Source organism: Myxocyprinus asiaticus, chromosome 29 (genome assembly GCF_019703515.2).
Source record: "Myxocyprinus asiaticus isolate MX2 ecotype Aquarium Trade chromosome 29, UBuf_Myxa_2, whole genome shotgun sequence".
Classification (NCBI taxonomy): Eukaryota; Metazoa; Chordata; class Actinopteri; order Cypriniformes; family Catostomidae; genus Myxocyprinus; species Myxocyprinus asiaticus.
This window is the reverse complement of record NC_059372.1, coordinates 23,433,197-23,451,603: the sequence shown is the minus strand read 5'-3', so window position 1 is coordinate 23,451,603 and position 18,407 is coordinate 23,433,197. Positions and strand designations below refer to the sequence as shown.

Sequence of the window (18,407 nt, the reverse complement as noted above, 5' to 3'; positions counted from 1 at the left end):
CAGGTTCACCACCTGTTTTGTATTGTATTGGATGTATTCCTCGCTCTTTCAACGGAAAAATGATTTTGTTTTGCCCTTATTTTCTGGGTGCTTTGTAATCAGATGCCGCATTGGCTTGGCAGGCTTCATGGCTTTGTTCGCTAGCACCTGAAGACACATGACGCATTTTGGTCTCCCGTCGCTGTTCTCAATAAAACCAACCTCGATATAATTGTCGCTATATTTTCACAATTTAGCTAGTTTGGGCTTAGCATCACTTGACGATGTGGACTTACTCAAATATTTCTCCATGTTCGCCTGTTAGCTAGGTAATAAGCCAAGGTAAGCAGCAGCAGGAATGGTTTGTTGTGCCTTGAGTGAAGAGAGTTTTTTTTTTTTTTCTGAGTGAAGTAAGTGATTCATGACAGATTGACGTGATATGTTACAATCATATCAGAATTTCTATTGGCCCAAATCTAACGTGGGTGGGAGTAATGGACACAATATGCTTGTTTTATTGGCGTAAATGGTCCCCATCTGTAAATATGCACTTTTTAATAATACATCACAATTGTATAATTTATAGCTAATTATTTCGCGGACCCCCTGGCTATGGGTTGCTGACCCCCAGGGGTCCGGGGACCACATTTTGAGAACCACTGCTCTAGGGTAGTGATCATGAGCAAATCCCTGTAAGCTGCACACAAACGCATGTTTGTCCCATGCAGAAAGATAAAAATTCTGTGCAGAATTTTGACTCAAAAATATGTGGGGAAAAAGCTAGAGATTTCTAAAATCGGACTTATATAAATGGATAGTGTTTCATTTTTAGTCCACTGAAGCTGAACCAAATGTGGCGCTAGAGGTGGGCTACCACTGTTTTCAGTAAAGCCCAGAATGTTTTTATCATCTTGTAGTGATGTCAAAAGAACCAGTGCATCTGTATCAAGTCGATACTAGTAATATTTATATAAATTAATGATACCAGTCTTTGTACTGTATCGATAATACCAAATACCGACTCAATTCAGTACCCACGCGCTGCTTGTTGGTGGCTGCTTTCAAGTGTGTGAATGGTCGAAATGCCTTGTGTCTTGTTGAGACATTAAAACTGTGTTAATGTGGTCCATTAAGATGCAGCAAGAACCAGACATTTAGATAACCCTGAAAACAAAGTGTAATATTTACAGATGTGTCAGTGGAATTTGCAAACTTTAAGTCACGAGCCAGGACACTCATGTTTTTTGCAAAAATGTTTTATTAAGACACAATGCCATTAACCTCGCAAATTTTGGCAAATCAAAAATGTTTCTTGTAAGCACCTGTTATAGCCTATTTACAGCCTGCTATCTTCTAAACTAACTTAGAACATAGGCTAATGTGCATTGAACTACAGAAGCCAAAAGGGACAAAATAATGTTTTTAAATCACGTTTTAAAGTACAGTACATGTTAAAGGCATGTTAATATTTAAAGATTTATTAAATAAATGCCACCTATAAAGTGAATTCGGTAACACTTTACAGTAAGGTTCCATTCGTTAGTTGGATTAATGCATTAGAAGTTAATGCATTAGATATCATGAACTAACAATGAACAATATTTTTTTTTTACTGCATTTATTCATCTTTGTTAATGTTAGTTAATAAAAATACAATTGTTCTTTGTTAGTTCATTGTGCATTAACTAATGTTAAATGGGTCATGACATATTCTTTTTTCAAATAATTTTATTATCTTCCCTGAGGTCCACTTAGAAAGTTAGTACATTTTTTTTTATTTTTTTTTTTTTGCACCAGTCATAATTTATTCATATAAAATATTTTTCCACCTTGTCTCTGGCCCTTTGTCTGAAATGTTTTAAGCTGCCTGACCCTTTAAGACTTCAGTGTAAACGGCCACTGTTGTGATTGGCTAACATCGTGCAGCCCTTCCAATACAGCCATATTTGAAACTCAATTAAAAGAAAATGAACAAACTCCACACAACATTAAAACTACATTTCAGAGTTAACATATAACATACCCAACACATTTCATCTGAATGTAGCAAACTGTTCACTCAAGCACAGCATAAACTATCAAACAGTCATGACATATGAAATATTCATAAATGAAATTGTTTACTTACAGTTTTTTGTCCAATAGTCCAATTTTAACTGCCCCATCTTTCAATAATAGTTCCTTTGCAAAGCTTGAATCATATTGTGACTGTTTCACAAGCGGTTCACGTAATACAATGCACGGTGATGTTGGGTGCTTCAACAGGCCAAAGCAGAGACGCTGGTCTTCACATCTCACATTTTCCCAGTTTGTTTACACACAGGACTGTATTCTTGTGACGTCACAAGTTACACAAATTCCAAACGAGCCATTTTTTCAGCTTGGTTTAAATAAATGCTCTTTTCTGTTGAGGAAGTTTTCAGTTCTGAAACTTACAGTATGTTTTTCTAGTACAATGACCATATATATCAAAAGATCAAGGAAAATTTTATTTGTCATGTCATGACCTCTTTAACATATACAGCTTGTGATTTTAAAAATGTATTACTATATTTTGAAATTAACATGAACTAAGATTAATAAATTCAGTAAAAGCATTGTTCATTGTTAGTTCATGTTAACTAATGTTAACAAATGGAAACGTATTGTAAAGTGTTACCGTTTATTCTGTTCGCTATTTCATCAAATGACTGCCTCAAGCAGGGCTGTTTCTGAGCAGATGGGGGCCCCAATATAATTTTTTACTTGGAGGCCCCCCGTCTCCCGGATCCAGGCCCACTGAAGAATGACACCACAATAGAGTCTTCAACAAATTTGAATATATTAACTTAAAACTGGAATATATTAATTACACAAAATGCAAAAAAAATTACAATAAATTAACAAAAAATTACCAATAAATAACTATACAAATTAACAATAAATTACTATAAATAACAATAAATAACTATCAACAAAATATTTTAATAAAAAATTAAAATCCGACTTTAGTTTGTAGAGCCCCCTGGTGGCTCGTGGGCCCTAAGTGGCCGCTTATACCGCATACAGCTAGAAATGGCCTCATATGTATCCACAGAGATCTGGGCTAAGCCACGATAATCCACTGACCCTAGAACCACCCCTGAGCTGAACTAAAGCTGTGAGAAATCTTGTGTGGAAATACGCAGCTCAGATTTTTTGGAAGTTAAGAACATCCAAAAACAGTGTATTTCAAATTAATTGCGACACATAGGAAAGCCCACAGAGGTCTTGCATCTTGTTTTTTCATTATCTTGACGAAACAAGAATTGTTTTTTTAGAACACATGGCAGACAACTAATGTTGTATAATACAAATCAATGTAATGTAATTTAATCATATATATATATATATATATATATATATATATATATATATATATATATATATATATATATATTATTGAAGTAAATTATATTATAAATACAGTTGAAGTCAGAAGTTTACATACACTTAGATTGAAGTCATTAAAACTAATTTTGTAACCACTCCACATATTTAATATTAGCAAACTATAGTTTTGGCAAGTTGTTTAGGACATCTAGTTTGTGCATGACACAAGTCATTTTTCCAACAATTGTTTTCAGACAGATTGTTTCACTTTTAAATGACTATATCACAATTCCAGTGGGTCAGAAGTTTGCCTTTAAGCAGCTTGGAAAATTCCAGAAAATTATGTCAAGCCTTTAGACGATTAGCCAATTAACTTCTGATAGGAGGTGTACTGAATTGGAGGTGTACCTGTGGATGTATTTTAAGGCCTACCTTCAAATTCAGTGCCTTTTTGCTTGATATCATGGGAAAATCAAAAGAAATCACCCAAGACCTCAGAAAAACAAATTGTGGAGCTCCACAAGTCTGGTTCATCCTTGGGAGCAATTTCCAAACGCCTGAAGGTACCACGTTCATCTGTACAAACAATAGTACGCAAGTAAAAATCCAAATAACTTTACAGATCTTTATTGTAAAGGGTTTAAACAATGTTTTCCATGCTTGTTCAATGAACCATAAACAATTAATGAACATGCACCTGTGGAACAGTCGTTAAGACACTAACAGCTTACAGACGGTAGGCAATTAAGGTCACAGTTATAAAAACTTAGGACACTAAAGAGACCTTTCTACTGACTCTGGAAAAACACCAAAAGAAAGATGCCCAGGGTCCCTGCTCATCTGCGTGAACATGCCTTAGGCATGCTGCATGGAGGCATGAGGACTGCAGATGTGGTCAAGGAAATAAATTGCAATGTCCGTACTGTGATACGCCTACAGCGTATTGTCTTCGCAGTGGCAGACCACGTGTAACAACACCTGCACAGGATCGGTACATCTGAATTTCACACCTGCGGAACAGGTACAGGATGGCAACAACAACTGCCCGTATTACACCAGGAACGCACAATCCCTCCATCAGTGCTCAGACTGTCTGCAATAGGCTGAGAGAGGCTGGACTGAGGGCTTGTAGGCCTGTTGTAAGGCAGGTCCTTACCAGACATCACCGGCAAAAAGGTCGCCTATGGGCACAAACCCACCTTCACTGGACCAGACAGGACTGGCAAAAAGTGCTCTTCACTGACGAGTCATTGTTTTGTCTCACCAGGGGTGATGGTCGGACTCACATTTATCGTCGAAGGAATGAGCATTACACCGAGGCCTGTACTCTGGAGCGGGATCGATTTGGAGGTGTAGGGTCCGTCATGGTCTGGGGCGGTGTGTCACAGCATCATCGGATTGAGCTTGTTGTCATTGCAGGCAATCTCAACGCAGTGCATTAAAGGGAAGATATCCTCCTCCCTCATGTGGTACCCTTCCTGCAGGCTCATCCTGACATGACCATCCAGCATGACAATGCCACCAGCCATACTGCTCATTCTGTACGTGATTTCCTTCAAGACAGGAATGCCAGTGTTCTGCCATGGCCAGTGAAGAGCCCGGATTTCAGTCCCATTGTGCACGTCTGGGACCTGTTCGATAGGAGGGTGAGGGCTAGGGCCATTCCCCCCAGAAATGTCCAGGAACTTGCAAGTGCCTTGGTGGAAGAGAGGAGTAACGTCTCACAGCAAGAACTGCCAAATCTGGTGCAGTCCATGAGGAGGAGATGCACTGCAGTACTTAATGCAGCTGGTGGCCACACCAGATACTGACTATTACTTTGTTCAGTGGCACATTATTCCATTTCTGTTAGTCACATGTCTGTGAAGCTTGTTCAGTTTGTGTCTTAGTTGTTGAATCTTTTTATGTTCATACAAGTATTTACACATGTTAAGTTGGCTGAAAATAAAAGCAGTTGAAAGTGAGAGGACGTTTCTTTTTTTGCTGAGTTTAAAAACACCATGGGACCAATCATACTGCACAGGAGGGAGACGCATTCTGTCTATTAGAGATGAATGTAGTTTGGTGCGAAAAGTGCAAATCAATCCCAGAACAACAGCAAAGGACCTTGTGAAGATGTTGGAGGAAACAGGTAGACAAGTATCTTAACTAAAGTAAAACGAGTCCTTTATAACCTGGAAGTCTGCTCAGCAAGGAAGAAGCCACTTCTCCAAAACCAGCATAAAAAAGCCAGACTACAGTTTGCAAGTGCACATGGAGACAAAGATCTTACTTTTTGGAGAAATGTCCTCTGGTCTAATGAAACAAAAATGTAACTGTTTGGCCATAATGACCATCATTATGTTTCGAGGAAAAAGGCTTGCAATCCTGAAGCATGGGGATGGCTGCATCATGTTGTAGAGGTGCTTTGCTGCAAGAGGGACTGGTGCACTTCACAAAATAGATGGCATCATGAGGAAGGAAAATGATGTGGATATATTGAAGAAACATCTCAAGACATCAGCCTTAAAGCTCGGTCGCAAATTGGTCTTCCAAATGGACAATGACCCCAAGCAAAATGGCTTAAGGACAACAAAGTCAAGGTTTTGGAGTGGCGATCACAAAGCCCTGACCTCAGTCCGACAGAAAATTTGTGGGCAGAACTGAAAAAGCATGTGCGAGCAAGGAGGCCTACAAACCTGACTCAATTACACCAGTTCTGTCTGGAGGAATGGGCCAAAATTCCAGCAAGTTATTGTGAGAAGCTTGTGGAAGGCTACCCTAAATTTTGACCCAAGTTAAACAATTTAAAGGCAATGCTACCAAATACTAACAAAGTGTATGTAAACTTATTACCCACTGGGAATGTGATGAAAGAATAAAAGCTGAAATAAATAATTCTCTCTACTATTCTGACATTTCACATTTTTAAAATAAAGTAGTGATCCTAACTGACCTAAGACAGGGAATGTTTTCTATGATTAAATGTCAGGAATTGTGAAAAACTGTGTATGGTTAAGGTGTATGTAAACTTCTGACTTCAACTGTAAATTATTTAATGTATTTAATGTATATTTTAAATTTAAATTCAGTATATATCAGGTTTATATAATTAGGTTTTCCTCAGCAAGAACAAATATTAAAGGGAACTTTGGTCATCGGAACAGTTTGTTCATGCCAGTTGCTTTAAACCAGGGATGGGCGACTTTGAAGGTGGCGAGGGCCAGCATTTTTTCTCCTTTCTACCAAGGGGCCGGATTACAAATATGCACTCACAATATTCACTCCCTTACTCAATTTCCTCATTGTGGGTAATCTATGCACGACTAATGCAATGTGCTTTTAAAGATTTTGTTAACTATATTATGTTTTTTATTTAAAATATTTATAAAAACATAATTATTTTTGTATAACTTGCATATTTACTAAAGCATGCAGTTCAAATGTACCAATTCATGTTCAATTGACAAGTAACAGATTTCAAACTGAAATTTTCAAGAACATTAATCTCATTTGCATTGTCTGTACATTTGCAACACACAAATGAAAACAGACAAGAATCGTATTTTCAACATTTTCAACCCCACCTCATAAAACAGCTTATGCGTATTAATCTAAATATTATCGCCAAAATCCAGATATTATCATCAATACCAATATTGGATACAAGAACATAACATTTCAGTGCATTAATACAAAACATTTCAGCACCACACCAGCCCCGCAACAAGCAAGGAGCGAACAGTCCTGTGTGTCAGAGAAACATTCTCACTATTCGCAAGACTTTTCAGTAATCAGACAGGAATCTCAATAGTGAAATAGCAAAACTTTAAAGTTTCTCCCTCTGATAACGACTTTTTCGTTTTACTCAAGTACAAGCGAAACAGAGTAAGATGTCTTTGGTGATCCGTGTGCTGTCACAGATTTTGTAAAAAGTTTTGATGCTGATATATTTTACCATTACATCTGTGAGGAGAGCAGCTCTGGCAGCACTGGTGTACGTATCTCTCATACTCTACGTCTCTTTGATCAGTTGATCAGTGTTGTAATGGCGAATCAAATTGAAATCTTTAATGACAGATTTTGTGTCCAGGCACACAAAAGGCATGGGTTTACCCTGGGTACATAAATGTTAGTACGCACTTAGCTAGACTTAGCAGGTCTGCTAAGAACAAGCGACCTCTCTGGTGGATAGTTCTAATAACATTATAGCCTGAATGCAATCTTTACATAATCCCTTTCCAGTTAACAATTGATCCTCAGTCTTGTCCGATGGGCCGTATTCAACGACAGTGCGGGCCGCCAGTTGCCATCCCTGCTTTAAACTGTGTTTCTGTGCATTTCTCAGGTGGAGGCAGTCTTTTTGCTATTCATGGAGACTGCGAGGCCTATGACACCAGGACAGACCGCTGGCACATGGTGGCTTCCATGTCAACACGGCGGGCACGAGTCGGTGTGTCTGCTATTGGAAATAAGCTCTACGCTGTGGGCGGGTATGCAACCTGTAAAGCGCCATTGGTCAAAGCTGTATCAGAAAATACAATTGCTTTTTTTGTAATATAGTGCCAAATTAAGGTGGAAGAGTGCAGAGTTTTGAGGAATGAGTCTGGGTTTCTCAGTTCGTTTTCCAAACCCATTTTCCAACTAGCCTATTAACGTTTGCATTTTCTCTGCTAATTTTTAGGGAAATCATCAGAAATCTGTGGAATTGGTTTGAACATGCTAAGAGTACAATTAAACAGAGCTCAGAGTGCTACATTTTTATTGGTAGTTTATTGGTAAACAAACACCGTAGAGGTGGGAATGTGTAAAACTCTTTGAATAACAGGTGTTCAAATTCTGCTAAAATCTTCTGTGCTTTCTCTGGAGTTCTGTGGGTACAGATTCCATGTAGGCCTGTTTATTAGTAAGTCATTTTCAGGCTTCATACTGCAGTCTGTTGGGATATACTGTAGTTATGAACTCGTCATCGATCACAAGCCTGTATCCCACAGGTACTCCACTGCTGAGATATTCAAGAGTTACCAAGACTAGTTAGGAAATGTGTCAGGTGTTGATAAATAATTTAATTTCTGTGAATAATGACTGTTCAAACATGACTTGTCATTACTTGTGCTGGAAGATCATTAGTTTCACACTCCTTTTCACAAATCAGGTATGATGGCACCTCTGATTTGGCCACTGTAGAGTCGTATGATCCAGTAACCAATGCGTGGCAGCCTGAGGTCTCCATGGGAACGAGGAGGAGCTGTTTAGGTGTGGCGGTACTGCATGGGCTGCTATATGCTGCAGGAGGATATGATGGTGCTTCCTGTCTCAACAGGTGAATGATTCTTAAAGGGATATTTTACCCAAAAATTAAAATTCTGTTGTGGTTTACTCACCCTCATGTCATTTCAAACACATATAGCTTTTAGGGGTGCACCGATCGAAATCGGCCAATATTCGTCTTAAATCCGTGATCGGCTGATCGTGCCTAGAATCAGGGCCAGTCTTTTTTGCAACACGCAGGGAAGCACACATACACTGTTCCTCTGATGAATGAGTGCTTGCTCAGCCTTGAAGCAGTGGTGTGCACAAACCTTAGCAGGGACAGGGGCGGAAGAATAAAAAAGGGCACTGATTTTTTTTCTTTTTGAATGAGTAGTAATTATAAATACTTAACTAATTTCTTTGCTTTTTGAGTATTTAACCATTTTCTTGTATATACAGTATATACTGTACATCATTTTTTTTCCCCATTTTTCCTTTATCACAAATAATAACCTTTTCTGTTATATTTCTCACAAAAAGCACCATGGTAATACACTTGTTTATTTCTTTCTTTTCAGACATGGTCTGTGATAACCCCATGCTTATGACATGTCATAGTAAAACCATGGTATTTTTTAAAGTACCTTGGAGTACCATGACAGTATCATGAAATATGAACATGATCAATCATTCAGTACCATGGCATACCCTGGTAATGTGGTGCATGATGAGAATGTGCAAGCGCGAGGCGAACGACTGTGTTCCGCGAATGCTACAGGGTCCTTGAGTAACATATAACATGCGAGTAATGGCAGCCAGTGTAGTTTCTGGTGGCCCCCCTAGTGTATGATGGTGCCACCCTAGGGAGTTGATGCCCTACGCAGACTGTGTAATACGCGTATAGGGAGCGGCGGTACTGCGGTAGCCTAATGGTATTTTTCTGAAAGTGATTAGTCTAATGGCTTATTATTTTCAACAAAACCAAACTGGCTTTGGCTGAACCTGACAGCTCCTTCAGTTTATGTCAATATTCTATAAAAGACAAATGTAATTTATATCACTGAAAGTGATGCGACCGCTCCCATTATAATTAATAAATCTGTCGACACTAGAGGTACGCGATGTCGGAAATGTGGTAGCAATCAAGTATTATTTTTTTGATGAACTTACAACACAATACATGGAGTGGACTTTTTATCTGACCTGTTACTCGTCTGAGGTAACAGCATTTCGATGTTCCAGGCGAATTCAAAACTGCATTTTTTGCTTCCTTGAAGGGCACTCCTGCAGGAGGGGATGCCACTTGAAAGCTCATTCAGAACAAAAGTGAGAAAATGAATCTTTTCTCAGAGGGCCCTTCCACAAGACTGTTAGCGAAGGGTACATTCAAATAGTAATGCCATGTTTCCTTTAGAGTACCCACTTCAAGGGCTCTGCAGTTCAGAGTGAGTATAGGGCATAGGGAGGATCACTTGCTATTGGAATCCGCCCATGATGTGCTGTAGCAGATCGGGCTTGCGCCCCTGCTGCCCCCATTCTGTGCACGTCAGTGCCTTGAAGCATGACAGAGTGGCCCTTGGAGGTTGTTGGCAATTCTAAACATTAACAAATATATATACTTTCAGACATTATGTAATTCACATGAATATGTAATTCACATGAATATGCCATTTTTTTTAATATTAAGAGTTGCCCATTTTCTAGAGTCATTACGGTAGTTATTCTGACTCATTGCACAGTGCGCAGGAAGAGGATAAAGAGGCTGCTAACGGGTATAAAAAAAAATTAAATAACAAATAAACATGCAAATACACATATGTACGCATGCATGCAAATACGAGTACACGTGATGTAACGCAAGTCGTGACAATCAGACGTTATGTTGAGCGATAGAGACTGTTTGAGCAATCATGAGCGCTTTTAGCTTCACTCCCTTCAATATGCTCACTCGCGGTGTCAATCAAACATGCACGCTCTCCAGGTGATCTCAATATCTCATCATCAGTCACTCATCTCAATGCAATTCAGTGAGGATCCCAATTTAAATCAGATTAATGTTGGTCACAATAATACTAATAACAGATGTAACTGTTTAACCTTCAATAACGGCACCGCATCTTCACGCACTGCTTAATAATTAGTGATTTGTGTTACAGCAAGAAGCCAAAGACAGTAAACAATCATAGATATGAATGATTTCTCAATGGAGCTGTTTTAGAGCTTGTAATTAATATATTTTTCTTATTTTTGAAAGTATCTCTGCTGTGTGTGATGCTCTCATGGTTTTTGGTTGCCAGTATGTCACAATGACCTTTTGATATTAACAAAATAACTATTAATAACAGTTTTCAATACAAATAAATGTTAGCAATTCACAATTAATGTAATTTTGGTAGCACTTAATAAAAAGGTTTAATTGCTTTAACATTAGTTAAAGCATTAGGTATCATGAACAAACAATGAACAATATATTTTTACAGCATTTATTAATCATAATGTTAGTTAATAAAAATACAATTGTTCATTGTGAGTTCATAGTGCATTAATGTGCATTAAAAAATGTATTAGTATATGTTCATTAGTTCATGTTAACTACAGTAATGTTGTTAAATAATGTTAACAACTGGAACCTTTTTGTAAAGTGTTACCATCATTTTACTGTGTGGGGCATAAACATATATCTGCAGCATATAACTTGCAAAAGTGTGGCAAAGGGCACTTTAAGAAGAAATCTGTATCGGCCAATCTTAGTGTTAAAAAATCGGAGATTGGTATCGGCCTCAAATTTCCTGATCGGTGCACCACTAGTAGCTTTCTTCTTCATGGAACACAAAATGAGATGTTACACCAAATACTGTGAACTTTCCATATAATGAAAGTGAATGGTAACAGAGTCTGTACATATGAAACGATTACCCAGCCATAAAAAAGCCTTTCTATCTTTTTAAACAGACAGCAGTCTATTGATATGTCTGTATTTTTTGATGAATAATTCGTGAAGCCTCTTTCATTACCTTAAAACAGGCCAGTGTACCAACAATGTGAAATCATCAAGCAGAAATAACCATAATCCCACTGAAAGTAATTTTACTTACAAATAATAATACAGCATTAAATGTTAACCGAAAATCACTCTAAAGTAAATCCCTGGCAATGTATGTGAAATTATCCAGTGGAATAGATTAGATTCCATTCATTTCAGTTTATTTGTAAATCACTTTTCACAATACATATTTTTCCAAAGCAGAGTGAATAGACATCATTATCTGGAACTATCACCAGAATCCACATCATACTGTAAGTTGTTTTAGGAAGCAAGTGACGACTAGCTGATTGATAATAATCAGGTTTTTTTGTGATTTGAAAGCAGGAGTGTCTTAGTCTGCCACCTGTCAGTGATCCAGCACAGCTGTAAACCAACAAAGCAATAAACTGTAAACCAACAAAGCAATAAATCACTAAAAATGTCTTTTACAGGGATGTTGTTTAGTTTTTGTAAGTGTACATTATCTAGTTGTCATATAAGCTGATCTCTGTCTCTATGATTTTTGTCTTTATTTTTCTTTCTCCAGTGCGGAGAGGTATGACCCTCTGACCAGTACCTGGACCTCCATCGCTGCCATGAGCACCAGGAGGAGATATGTCAGAGTGGCTAATTTAGGTTAGTTATGCCTCAAAAATATACAGTAAATTGTCTTATTCATTATAAAAGGTTAATATGTAATAATTGCAAGGAGTTGTCCTGAGCACAAGCAACCAACTTCAAGCACTTGCAGGGTGAATATCTCGAAAACATGCCCAGTTATGTTTTATTCCCAGAAAAAGAGAAATAAATATATTATACATTTTAAATAAGGAACTGACAATTAAGCACATTTCCCCTCCAAATACTTATTACTGTAATGCATCCAGACCACACTTTAATGCAATCAGTTAAAAAAAATAAAAAATAATTCTGTAATTAAATTATAGGCAGTACAGTTAATACTTTGGAAGTGACAATTAAGTAAATGCACACCTTAGATTCAGAGGTGCAAGTTAGGGAAAAAGTATTTGAGAAAAAAAGAGGGTATAACAGCACAACTCAGAATATAGGCTAATTTATTTATCTTACCAACTTGAAAAAGGCTAATTACTGAAACGTTGGTAAGATAAATAAATGAGCCTATATGTTATACTCTCTTTTTTTTCTAGTACAGTAAATACTACCATTTTTTTTAGTATTTTGATTTTACCATGTGCTTAATTTTCAATAAAATGATGTCAGAATGCAAAAAAAAATAAAAAAATAGTCAGAAAATTAGGCTTTTTAAAGAGCAAATATAATTTCTTATTTTTTTCACTCATGTGTTTGTTCTATCAGATGGCAGTCTGTATGCGGTTGGTGGGTACGACAGCTCCTCGCACTTAGCCACAGTAGAAAAGTATGAACCGCAGGTAGGTGACACATGTTGAAAGCAACCCATGGCATGTTTGTGTTTTTAGTTTTATCTCCATGGATTAATAAATGACTAAATACAATATTTCTTCATCTCCCTTGTTTTCAGAGTAATACCTGGACTGCCATTGCCAACATGCTTAGCAGGAGAAGCAGTGCAGGGGTGGCAGTACTGGAGGGCATGCTTTATGTTGCTGGGGGCAATGATGGAACCAGCTGCCTAAATTCAGTGGAAAGATATAATCCAAAAACCAACACCTGGGAGGGAGTGGCCCCAATGAACATCCGCAGGTATGATAGTGGCCTTCAAAGGCTGTTGAGAAATTTTGAGTCAATATGCTTGGAATAAACACCTCACGCACACCTGTTGGTCGCAGACATGTATAGGACACAGTCAATACAATGGAAAAAATAGAAAAAGTACTGACCTATAGCTTCTAAATTATTATTTAATAACGGTCAAAGACTTTCATCAGGTATCACTTGCCAAAACGATGAGTCGATAAATTTTGCAGTGTTTTTGCACCACTAGTGACAATGAAAATTGTCTTCCATTGATTAGATAACTAGATAGTCCCACCTAAACTCACGCCATTGGTTGAGCCAGTTTGGTCTGGCTGCTCAGGATGCTCAAACAAACAAAGCAATGTTTTGACTGAGCCATAGAGCCACATTGTTATCTCTTTTGGGGGTAAATGGCAATTGGGGATATAACGTTTTTTGGGCAATAGTGATTTTAACAAAACACTATATGCCGATACCAGTATTTTGCTACTTACCTTAGTTTGTCATCAGATCACTGTTTTGCTCAGGAATTATGCTTTAAAAATGTACAAAGAGGTACAAAAGCTTTTTTGATGTTTTAAGAATAAATAATTCCCATTGAACATGGATTGGATCTATTGAATACATGACAGGCCAAAATTGTATAGAGAGCCATCCACAATTAAATATAAATAGAGGTTAAAAGATTTAAAAAATAGATAAATATCATGGCATGATGATTTTGTAATTTCTAGAACATTTTTGCACCTTTGCTTTTGCAGTTTAAAACAACAGAACTCACATTTTACATGTACTGTATGTACTGTGTATGATAGAATATTAAAAAATCATATTATGCATATGTTGGGCAATTCCATGGAAATGTCAACCACATCATAAAAAAATAAAACATTTTAACCGAAGGAACAAAAAGCCCTTTTACCTAACCCTTTTATCGTGGTGAACTGAATTATGGATATTGCCGTCCAGATCGCTAGAGGGCGCCGCTTGCGTACACAGTGCTGACTGAAGCACTGAAATGCATACTATATTTTAAAGTGCAGCCTTTTAAGGTTTAATAATCGTGCAAGACCATATTGCGATTTTAATCTTATCTCAATCAGTTGTGGAGCCTTAATGGATATCATACCAATGTCTCAGAAGTCAAAGTGAGTCAAAGCATTTTAGATTGTATCCCCTTATCATGTACTGTAGGTGAGTGCAGCTTTCACAACTGTCACATCTGTAATGGCGGGTTGTCCTCATTAATGTAAGAACAAGAAAGAATGTTTTTAGGAGTACCAATCCTTCAACATTTTTTCTGGATTGTGCTTTTGAATTCAGAGTTTTTACAAAGTGTGTTGATAATTATAAATAAACCATAGTTTCTTTTTGTTTTTGTTTTTATGCTGGCTTTTTCATGCTTATAACCGAAATGCCGATGGGTTTTAATTTTGTCAATAATTGGCCTATAAATATCGGCGGCTGATACATTGGTGGATCCCTAATGGCAAAGTGTCTCACCTGACTAATTGTGATCAGATCACCCAAAGAGAATCTGAATGGATACCAGGTGTAAACAGGCCCTTATTCTGTTGATTTCCAGGAGCACTCATGACCTGGTCGCCATGGACGGCTGGCTCTATGCAGTTGGAGGCAATGATGGCAGCTCTAGTCTCAACTCCATAGAAAAGTACAACCCTCGGAGCAACAAATGGGTGGCGGCGTCGTGTATGTTCACACGCCGTAGCAGTGTAGGAGTTGCTGTTCTGGAGCTCCTCAACTTTCCTCCTCCGTCCTCCCCCACTCTTTCCGTCTCCTCCACCAGTCTTTGACAAAGGGTAAAGACCCGCCTTAGCTCCAGCGGCCCGCCCTGCGTGGCCAAGAGGCGCAACTGCTCAGTGTGAACGAGTGCCACATAGGCCACAGCGCCTTCCCTCTGCCTGGAGGATTACTACAGCGTTCCACAGATCACGAGGGTAAATAAAGGCTGAAACGAAAACACACACTCACACACTCCAGGCATCCACAGCTCTCACCTTGTAAACCCCAGTGCTTGAAACTGAAAACTCATGCTGCTCTGCCATTTTGCGGTCACTTTGTGTATGATGTGTATTTAAATGTATATGATTTATGATTCTTTTTGGAGATATTAAGATATTAAAATAATAAATAAATTAAATTTAAAAAATAATGAACATCTGTAGGAATGTAGCTCTTGCCAAGCATGTTTACAGAAATTTTGTTTTTGCAGACAATAATGTTGTAGTGCTGCTATGCCACACTAGGTGGCAATAATGAGCAATGCTGCCCTGTCTCACCACAGACGCGCATGGACATACAGAAGCAGAAAATCTCACAAAAGGGTGGCTGGACTCTACACTACGTCAAATCATAATATATGTTTTATGTATTTTCCTATTTATTTATCAAATGTAATATAAGCATATGACATTATTTCAGAGATGTTTGAAGGACCACCTCAGTCTTTAAGATGGGAGATACTATATAGTTTTAATGGACATGATTTTTGCATACCAGAGAAGCACTGGTGTTATATTTGTATGAAATGTAATTTTAGGGAGTGGATCAGGTATTCAGTGTTATATCTGTTGAGTTCATTTGTCTTTATATAGTCATGAATTAAAAGCCTTTGAGGCCGATATGAGTACAAGCTCTACTAATATGACACTAACCAGGAGAAATGTCTTTTGACTAAAGACAATAGCCATACCTAAAACTAGCTGTGACATAAAAGCTGCACTTTGTCATTTCTCATTGTTTTAAAAGGGTTATCAGTGCTCAGAACTAATTCTGATTAACTAATGGGTAATCAGTAATACTAAGACTTCAAAATCAAGCCCTTGTATCAATGTGAGTAACTCAACTTTTATAAGCTCTCAGTGTTTTAAGTCACATTTATCAGTATTACCTATTTTTTGGCCTAAGTCTTTAGTTTGTTTCTGGATTTTATCTTATTCATTACTCAAGCAGGTTGATCACATTGAAGTATGGGATTATTTTTTCATAAATTATACCATATATTGCATTTCATGAGCATTGCTTTCTTATCAGGGTTGTCGGTTTACAAAGTTGAATTGGATCTAGATAGTTTACTGTGTTGTGATATTGGTAATAGCAACTACTAATGCATCTTACCTCAGAGGGGCAGATTACTGAACAATGGATTTTGTGAACGGTTTGGAGTTTAGCTATTGAGAGCACAGCTCACCCTGAAACAAGACAAGGCTCGTTAAGTCAATCCTCCTTTCTGCCATTTAACTTAGATTTAGAAATGTAGCGTAGTGTTATATAATTTCGAAACTTCTGAGAAGTAATAATTTATTTTCCTTTTTTTGAAGGACTTTGTTGATTTAAAGACACTCGTTCCAGGTCAGTGTAATGTTTATGTCCAGGAAAATCAGAGAGTGTATTTGTGTGTCTGAGGACTGCAGAACATTTTCTGTAGTGGTTGACAGTATGTACAGTAAATAACACACAATCCACTCTACAGAATGGAACCATGTATATAACCAGATATATTGAAACTCTGTGCAATTGTCAATGTAACTGTGGCTTTCTTTTCTTTCTTTTTTTATTATTTGGATTGTACTGTTGTTGTATGTGTCATTTATTTATATTGTGCTGGTTATGTTTTACTATATTTAAGAACAAATGTCAAAATGATTTTTGCACTAACGTCAAATGGAGCAATACACTGCTGTATAATAACAAAACACACTACTGTAAATGAAATAAAGATGTTTTCAGGTGGAATTTTAAGTTTCTTATTTTATATGCTTTGATGTCAATCCATAAAAGAAAAAAAAACATAAAATAAAACAAAGATTTTTAGAACCATATCTCAGCTCTGCAGGTCCATACAAGGCAAGTGAATGGTGAATAAAACTTTGAAGCTCCAAAAAGCACATAAAGGCAGCATAAAGGTAATCCATAAGACTCCAGTGGTTTAATCCATGTCTTCTGATGCGATTCAATTTGTTTAGGGTGAAAGCAGATCAAAATATAACTCCTTTTTCACCATATATATTTAAAAAAAAAAATTCTTCCAATGTGGAATGCCCAATTCCCACTACTTAGTAGGTCCTCATGGTGGCTCAGTTACTCACCTCAATCTGGGTGGCAGAGGACAAGTCTAAGTTGCCTCTGCTTCTGAAACAGTCAATCTGCCCATTTTATCACATGGCTCGTTGTGCATGACAACACAGAGACTCCGCATGTGCAGGCTCATGCTACTCTCCGCGATCCACACACAACTTACCACGCGCCCCATTGAGAGTGAGGACCACTAATCGCGACCACGTGGAGGACCACGTGATTCATCCCTCCCTAGCAACCGGGCCAATTTGGTTGCTTAGGAGTCCTGGCTGGAGTCACTCAGCACACCCTGGATTCGAACTTGCGACTCCAGGGGTGGTAGTCAGTGTCAGTACTCACTGAGCTACCCAGGCCCCTTTTTCACCATATACCTTGACAATGCAGTCTCTAGGCACCATCATGATTTTAGCTCAATTACACTTCCTAGAGCGTGACGCATGCGCAGAGTGCTAGATGGCACTATAGGAAGTGTAATCGAGCTTGAAATAATGATCGCCAAAGAGATTGCAGATGTCAAGATTTATTGTTGGTCTGTTCTCGCCCAAAACCAATTGGATCGCTTTTAGAACACATGGATTTAACCACTGGAGTCTTATGGATTAGTTTTATGCTGCATTTATGTGCTTTTTGGAGCGTCAAAGTTTTGGTCACCATTCACTTGCATTGTATGGACCTACAGAGCTGATATATTCTTATAAAAAATGTTGATTGTGTTCTGCAGAAGAAAGAAAGTCATACACATCTGGGATGGCATGAGGGTGTCTAAATGATGAGATAAGTTTCATTTTTGGGTGAACTATCACTTTACTTTTTCAGCACCTATTAATCTTTGTTAATGTTAATTTAAACATGTACTAATAAAGTTTTAAAATTAAGAATTTTATATGTTCACATTAGTCAGTGCAATATAAACTAACATAAAGAAACAATGAACATGCATAGTTAATGCTGTAAAAATATATTGTTCATTGTATATGATAATGCTAACACATAGAACCTCATTGTAAAGTTTTATTCACATTAT

General features: G+C 37.7%; 1 protein-coding gene and 1 long non-coding RNA gene across 5 annotated transcripts in view; one reads left to right on the top strand and one right to left on the bottom strand.

Annotated features, from left to right (window-relative positions):
* klhl17 (kelch-like family member 17) overlaps positions 1-17,035 on the top strand; it is a 49,363-nt gene extending 32,328 nt beyond the window's left edge. For 3 of the 4 annotated variants that reach the window (XM_051661310.1, XM_051661312.1, XM_051661311.1), the window contains exons 7-12: positions 7,658-7,802; positions 8,465-8,632; positions 12,135-12,223; positions 12,926-12,999; positions 13,110-13,291; positions 14,871-17,035. In XM_051661310.1, the coding sequence (XP_051517270.1) occupies positions 7,658-7,802; positions 8,465-8,632; positions 12,135-12,223; positions 12,926-12,999; positions 13,110-13,291; positions 14,871-15,099 (887 nt within the window). In that variant the 3' untranslated portion in view covers positions 15,100-17,035. The remainder of the gene's footprint in view (positions 1-7,657; positions 7,803-8,464; positions 8,633-12,134; positions 12,224-12,925; positions 13,000-13,109; positions 13,292-14,870) is intronic. The other variant, XR_007893710.1, reaches the window with a different exon arrangement.
* Positions 8,064-8,566, bottom strand: LOC127419696 (uncharacterized). The gene is made up of 2 exons (XR_007893711.1): positions 8,420-8,566; positions 8,064-8,314 (listed from the first exon to the last, which is right to left on the bottom strand). It is a non-coding gene; the product is annotated as an uncharacterized LOC127419696 (long non-coding RNA).
* Positions 17,036-18,407: the final 1,372 nt, after the last annotated feature.